The sequence below is a fragment of the Oncorhynchus mykiss genome, chromosome 8, assembly GCF_013265735.2.
Source record: "Oncorhynchus mykiss isolate Arlee chromosome 8, USDA_OmykA_1.1, whole genome shotgun sequence".
In the NCBI taxonomy this organism is placed as follows: Eukaryota; Metazoa; Chordata; class Actinopteri; order Salmoniformes; family Salmonidae; genus Oncorhynchus; species Oncorhynchus mykiss.
Genome location: NC_048572.1, coordinates 82,609,399 through 82,616,031, shown reverse-complemented (window position 1 = coordinate 82,616,031; position 6,633 = coordinate 82,609,399). Strand labels below are relative to the sequence as shown.

At 44.9% G+C, this 6,633-nt stretch overlaps 1 protein-coding gene across 4 annotated transcripts in view; it reads left to right on the top strand.

Annotated features, from left to right (window-relative positions):
- Positions 1 to 2,109: 2,109 nt before the first annotated feature.
- LOC110530777 (ski-like protein) overlaps positions 2,110 to 6,633 on the top strand; it is a 42,713-nt gene continuing 38,189 nt past the window's right edge. The window contains exons 1-2 of one of the 4 annotated variants that reach the window (XM_036986522.1): positions 2,110 to 2,362; positions 5,047 to 6,390. In XM_036986522.1, the coding sequence (XP_036842417.1) occupies positions 5,224 to 6,390 (1,167 nt within the window). In that variant the 5' untranslated portion in view covers positions 2,110 to 2,362; positions 5,047 to 5,223. Of the gene's footprint in view, positions 2,363 to 3,058; positions 3,172 to 5,046; positions 6,391 to 6,633 lie in introns of those variants that run through there. The other 3 variants (XM_036986519.1, XM_036986523.1, XM_036986521.1) reach the window with 3 other exon arrangements.

Below are 6,633 nucleotides of genomic sequence, written 5' to 3'. Positions count from 1 at the left end.
TGGCTTTAAACATGGTAGTGGTATAGTAGTCAGTGTGTGGACAGTAGATAGAGCTGAAACCATAGCACCACAGCCCTTCTGATTCTCAGGGAGGGGGTAGGGCTTTAAACATGGTAGTGGTATAGTAGTCAGTGTGTGGACAGTAGATAGAGCTGAAACCATAGCACCACAGCCCTTCTGATTCTCAGGGAGGGGGTAGGGCTTTAAACATGGTAGTGGTATAGTAGTCAGTGTGTGGACAGTAGATAGAGCTGAAACCATAGCAGCACAGCCCTTCTGATTCTCAGGGAGGGGGTAGGGCTTTAAACATGGTAGTGGTATAGTAGTCAGTGTGTGGACAGTAGATAGAGCTGAAACCATAGCACCACAGCCCTTCTGATTCTCAGGGAGGGGGTAGGGCTTTAAACATGGAGTCAGTGTGTGGACAGTAGATAGAGCTGAAACCATAGCACCGCAGCCCTTCTGATTAGGGGGTAGGGCTTTAAACATGGAGTCAGTGTGTGGACAGTAGATAGAGCTGAAACCATAGCACCACAGCCCTTCTGATTAGGGGGTAGGGCGTTAAACATGGAGTCAGTGTGTGGACAGTAGATAGAGCTGAAACCATAGCACCACAGCCCTTCTGATTAGGGGGTAGGGCTTTAAACATGGTAGTGGTGTAGTAGTCAGTGTGTGGACAGTAGATAGAGCTGAAACCATAGCACCACAGCCCTTCTGATTCTCAGGGAGGGGGTAGGGCTTTAAACATGGTAGTGGTGTAGTAGTCAGTGTGTGGACAGTAGATAGAGCTGAAGCACCGCAGCCCTTCCCTTTCCACACATCATATAAAAAAAAAAAGCCAATGACTCATCCATGATACAGGACAGAGTCTGAGGAAGCCCCAGCCAGCAGCAACCCGGTCACAGGCGTAAATCATTAATAGGTGCATCCTAAATGGCACTCTATTTGTTATTTTTTATTTGATTATATAGTGCACTACGTTTGACCAGGGCCCTACTTTTGACCAGGGCCCATAGGGTTCTGGTCAAAATAGTGGACTCTGTCGGTCGGAAATAGGTTGCCATTTGGGACACATCTCTAATTATAAACTGTCAGAGCAGAGACCACAATCAGCCCTACATGTTTTTTTTTGAGGGGGCACTGATGATTCCCCATATCTATTAAATATATTTTTTGTATTAATTATGAATTGTGTGTAAAATATCTTGTATATGTTTCATGTACAAATGTATTAAAACATAAGGGCGCTGTGTTCTGCCCTCTCAGTTTCAGTGGGCCTGACGTCTCTGAGTCCAATCAATCCAGACAAGTCACACATTTCAGCCAAACTCCACATTCATTAACACAGTGAGCAATCCACCTCTTTTACGCCTCTCTCTCATCACAGGCACCAGCTAGTGAATCACACAGCTATGACTTTTAACTGGCGCCAGGTCTAAGGTATGACTTATTGCCATTGCAGGTAAACATAATTTCCTAAAAAGTCACAAAATGATCTCAGCTTGGTAAATGGATTTGATTTGATGTGTTTGTATTTTATCTCTTATCCTCAAACAACCTTTCATATGTTTCTTTCGTATGTTTACAAACTTGACTGAAAGCCCAAATTCATTGTGTTGTTTGGTGTGATCAGCTGCCAAACTAATGTCACCCCAGGACATGATGTTACTGGGAAAAAGATCAACAAAGTGTTAAAACATAACAAATAAACCAAAACAATATGAACCAAATAGATATATTCTAAATCAAATGTGGTATAGTATAGATATGCCTGTGTATGTTGATAATTGTTTTCAATCATTTAATAATAAGATAATTGTTTTAAATAGAACATATTCTTAATAGTGGGCCATTTACAGAGTATAAACCTTAGTTAATATGTAACCTAAATATACTAGACTCAAGGACATCAAGAACAGAACGAATGGGAATCCAAACAAATCGTTATATGGCTGGGTTTATATGGTCGGTGAGGCTCTCTCTCTCTCTTTTTCTCTCTCTTTCTCGCTTTCTCTCTCTCTCTTTTTCTCTCTCTCTCTCTTTTTCTCTCTCTCTCTTTTTCTCACTCTTTCTCTCTCTTTTTCTTTTTCTCTCTCTCTTTCTCTTTCTCCCTCTCAGTCACTCAGTACTGCAGATGTGCTACACAAAACAAGCCAGACTGCCAGACAGACTGCGAGACAGACAGGCAGACAGACACCCCCGCACAGTTTCCGTGAAATGCCCAATTCGAGTCTGGGTGACGTCTCATCATCGTTAGGTAGTGTTGTGACGTTGTATGTCTCCTAGCGGTAGCGGTTTCTAGAGGTAGCTTGTTGATGGTCGGTAGAACCGAATGAAGAGAAGCCGAAACGACCTCATTCAGGCAAGTCTTTTAAAACTGGTTTCTGTATGTTGTTATTCGCTTGATGTAAATATGTAATTTATCACGTTTTCATTTTTGTTTATTTGACGTTTTTTCACCCGACATGGAGCCATGACTTGAGGCTTTAACCAAAGCGGTCGCTAGTAAAGGTTAGCCTCGGCTAGCTGGCTTTGGCTTCACACAGCGTTGCGGTTGGGTGTGTTGTCAGGGGCCATGCTAAGCTAACTCCAGTCCCCGTTTGCCCAACTGGCTTCAACATATTTTTTTGTAGTTAACTCGAATTAACATTGATTTTCGCTTATCGAGTTGGCTTTGGTGTTTTCTCTTACGCAGTCCTCATATGTTGCCGTAATTACACCCCCCCCCCTCAACATTTAATTAACCCACAGTATTCGCAATTGTATCAGTTTTATATTCCGAAATACTTATTTTGTCGTGTTTCTTTGGTGTAAAATACACCCCAGCCTTGGCTTTACATTGCTAGTATATTTGTTTTGTTGTTGTATTCAGACGTGTTGGCTAAATGTGTCGCTAACGTTAACTAAAACCGGAATGTTGTTCAGCTATAGCAATCGACGTTAACGTTAGTTTGTAATTAATTGTAGGTCGGGTGTTAGACAGCAGCCTGGCCAGTGAATGTCATTATCAGTGCTGTCTGCATACCAGTGCCATGACCGTGGCGAGCCAGAGGAGGGGAAGTAGAGTTTGTAGACGAGGGGGAGAGGGAGAGAAAGGGAGTTTGGAGAGGAAATTAATATGAATGGAGCTGTGCGCGTTGTCCTTGTTAGCTACCAAGGAGAAAAAACAGGGTAAGGGACCCTCGACTCTCAACGTCCATTTTATTTTATTTTATTTTTTATATATTTTTAAGGAGAAAATTGACGTCTTTTAAATATTAATATGAACAACCCTGTTAAAATAACTAAACAACTATATTATTTGTGTTGCGTGGAAACATCAGTTTGGGTTGGAAGTCAACGCGTGAACCTGTTCTCCATTGCATTGGTGAAGCATTCGGTATTATTGCATTTAATTATGGGAATGGGATTTTTAACAATAACTACGACCACCTGGTCTGCAGTCCCGCGTTTTGTACCCGGATAGTTGCTTCCTTTGGTGGAAAGATCTGTACACTGTAGTTACTGCATGGATGTCAGTCAGTGGTGCTGCTGGTAGAATGCTGTACTGTCGTCCGCACACGGCTACTGACTATGCGCAGTTAAAGACATCCGACTGCCTAAATGCAGTATTTATATATTTTTGCCCTATATGTTTGTCTTTGACAGTCACCCTTTTTTTTTAATTGAGTATATTTGTCACACAAGCACAATGTGATTGTAGCTAGTTATATGGGAGGCTGCTTGTCATGTTGTCGCCGAATGTTGAAGGTTTCCACTGAAATGCTGTAGATATATTTTCCTAATGTTGGATTACAGTAGTTAACACAGTGCACTGTATTTACTGTTAATACAACGGTCGTTTTAAGGTATACACCGTTTTATTATAGTCGGAGTTATGCGCTTTAAATGCAGTTAGATTCTGCGGTGTGGGGAAAATACCATGTTCAGCATCCCATTGAATATCACACTGCGTTTCAGGAACGTAACAATTGAGATCGCTAAGCCCCGCCCCAGAATTTTCGGTATGTATTTTCAGTGACCCAGTTGATGGCAACAGTCCTCTAGTCTGACACCTTGAACAAGCTCATGTTTAAATCGCAATAAAAAGCCTGTAAATGAGGCCTATGGCAAAAACTGAGTTTTTCATTAAAAATTTTTTTATTTAAATGGCTGAGTAATTTAACAGGGAAAATGTGTTACTAGGCTGCACCAGGTGTGAGCTTTTTTTATGTGACAGTATTTAGTGACCTAGAGAAGGCCAGAGAGACCAGCTGGTTGGCTTGCTACCTGGTTGGTTTAACTGGACAAAACTAGCACTTTCTGTTGGAAATGATATGGTGATTTTACTGCCTTTGGGTGAAAACATGGTATGTGAATTGCCCCATAGGGTTCAATGAAAAGGGCTGAATGGGGAGATGTTTGGGTGGTGAGGTATGGGTATGCTAATTGCTAATTGCCTTTTGGCCCCCAATATATACCAAATTCTTTTAGCAACCCCTCCCAAACATTTTAATTTCATAATCAGTTAAAATTAGTCTAATTCTATCGAATAAAATCTTATTCGTTACATGCTTTGTAAACAACAGGTGTAGTCTAACAGTAAAACGCTTACTTACGGGTCCTTTCCCAACAATGCAGAGATACAAATAATAGGAAAGTAAAACGCCTATTAATTAAATACGCCACGAGTAAAGAAACGTGGCTATAAAAACTGGGTAACAGCACCCAGTCGATGTGCAGGGTACAAGGTAATTGAGGTAGATATGTACATCTAGGTAGGGGTAAAGTGACAAGGCAACAGGATAGATAAACAGTAGCAGCAGCGCATGTGATGAGTCAAGAGTTAGTCCGAGAGCCTATCTGCATTGACCCTTTTTTTTTTGCACTGTCTATGACTTGCGTGGCTGGAGTCTTTAACAATTCCTTTTACACATGGAATACATTTTAATATAGTTAGAGCTTTACCGACGAGGGGGGGGGGGGATATAGTCCCCCCCCCCCCCCCCCCCCCCCGTTTCCTCTCTTGGTTTGTGTTAACGCCTGAACCTTTCCCATCCCCTACAGGAAGCAGACAGAGACTTAGACGCAACAATCTGAACTGAAGCACTGCAGTCTCCACCATGTACCTTTCTGAACACCAGAAGATCTGGAACATTTGAAAAGATAGACTACTCAACGGGGGACTAATAGATCCAAGTGAAGGGGGTAGTGGAAAGACTCATCCGTAGCTCTAACTCTGACATGGCCAGTACTCAGACGAGTCTGAAAACCCCATTCAAAGACCTGACCTCGTTCAAGGGCAACATGAAGCAGCTGTACCGTGAGAGAATAGAAGACGTGCCCATTAAGAAGAGGCTGATGGCTGAGATGAACCTGAAACGCCGAAACCTGGACCCTCTGCCCCCCCTGCCCTGGACCCCCAAGGTAAAGAGGGAGGCTGGGGAAGAGCAGACCCAGGACCGGGAGGTGGATCCAGGCATGACTAGATCAATAGAGATGGACAGTAAGGGGGAGTTCCAGGTATGTGGAGCGAAAGCTTTAGACCTGAGCCCCGGGCTGAAACACACGCTGGCAGCCTTCACTCTCAGCAGCGCGCGCTCTCTAGGGGGCCCAGCAGCCTTCTCAGCCCGCTCTGGCCACGAAGCATCCTCCTCCCCCGGCCCTGGTTCCTACCCTGGCATGGCACCTCTACCCTCCCCTCCTGTGCTGGGAGGTATACCCCTGCTGGTGCCCAGTGACAGCTCCACAGAACTCAGCCACTCCCTTCTCGAGGGAGAATCCATCTCGTGCTTTGCCGTCGGCGGGGAGAAACGCCTCTGCCTCCCCCAGGTGCTCAACTCGGTTCTCCGCCACTTCTCCTTGCAGCAGATCAATTCCGTGTGCGACGAGCTCTATGTGTACTGCTCACGCTGCGACGGGGAACAGCTCCACATACTCAAGGTGCTGGGTATTTTACCCTTCAATGCTCCGTCCTGCGGCCTCATCACCTTAACTGACGCCCAACGCCTCTGCAACGCCCTCCTCCGCCCGGGGGCTGTCCTCCCCTCCGAACCCATCACCAAGCTACCCGGCCAGGAGCTCCTCAAGGAGACGGAGGCCAGCTTCCAGGTGGAGCACCAGTGTCTGGGGAAATGCCAGGGTCTGTTCGTTCCCCAATTCTACGCCAAGCCCGAGTCGCCCTGTATTCAGTGCGTGGAATGCCAGCTGCTCTTCTCTCCGCAGAAGTTTGTGATGCACTCTCACAAGTCCCCGGACAAGAGGACCTGTCACTGGGGCTTTGACTCGGCCAAATGGCCGTGCTACCTGCAGCTGGGGAGGAAGTACCTGGGAACGGCAGAGGAGCCGCAGCTAAAACAGCTGTTGGAGGACATGAAGGACAAGTTCCACTACAACCGAACCAGCGACAAAGTAAGTAACGAATTACTTCTTATTGTGTTTCTGAACAGATATGTTTGTGTTAGTACAACCACACTAAGTAGTCTGTCATTGGTAGAGTCTAGAGAAACCAGTCCTTGCTGTGTGTAAGACGATACATAGGGGACAGGTGACATTCTTCCTGCTGCCCGGTATGGTGAGATTTCTTTGGAGATTTACCCTATTGTGTTTTACCCAAAATACTCAGACTTTTCTGTTTCCATGTATGCGGACTAG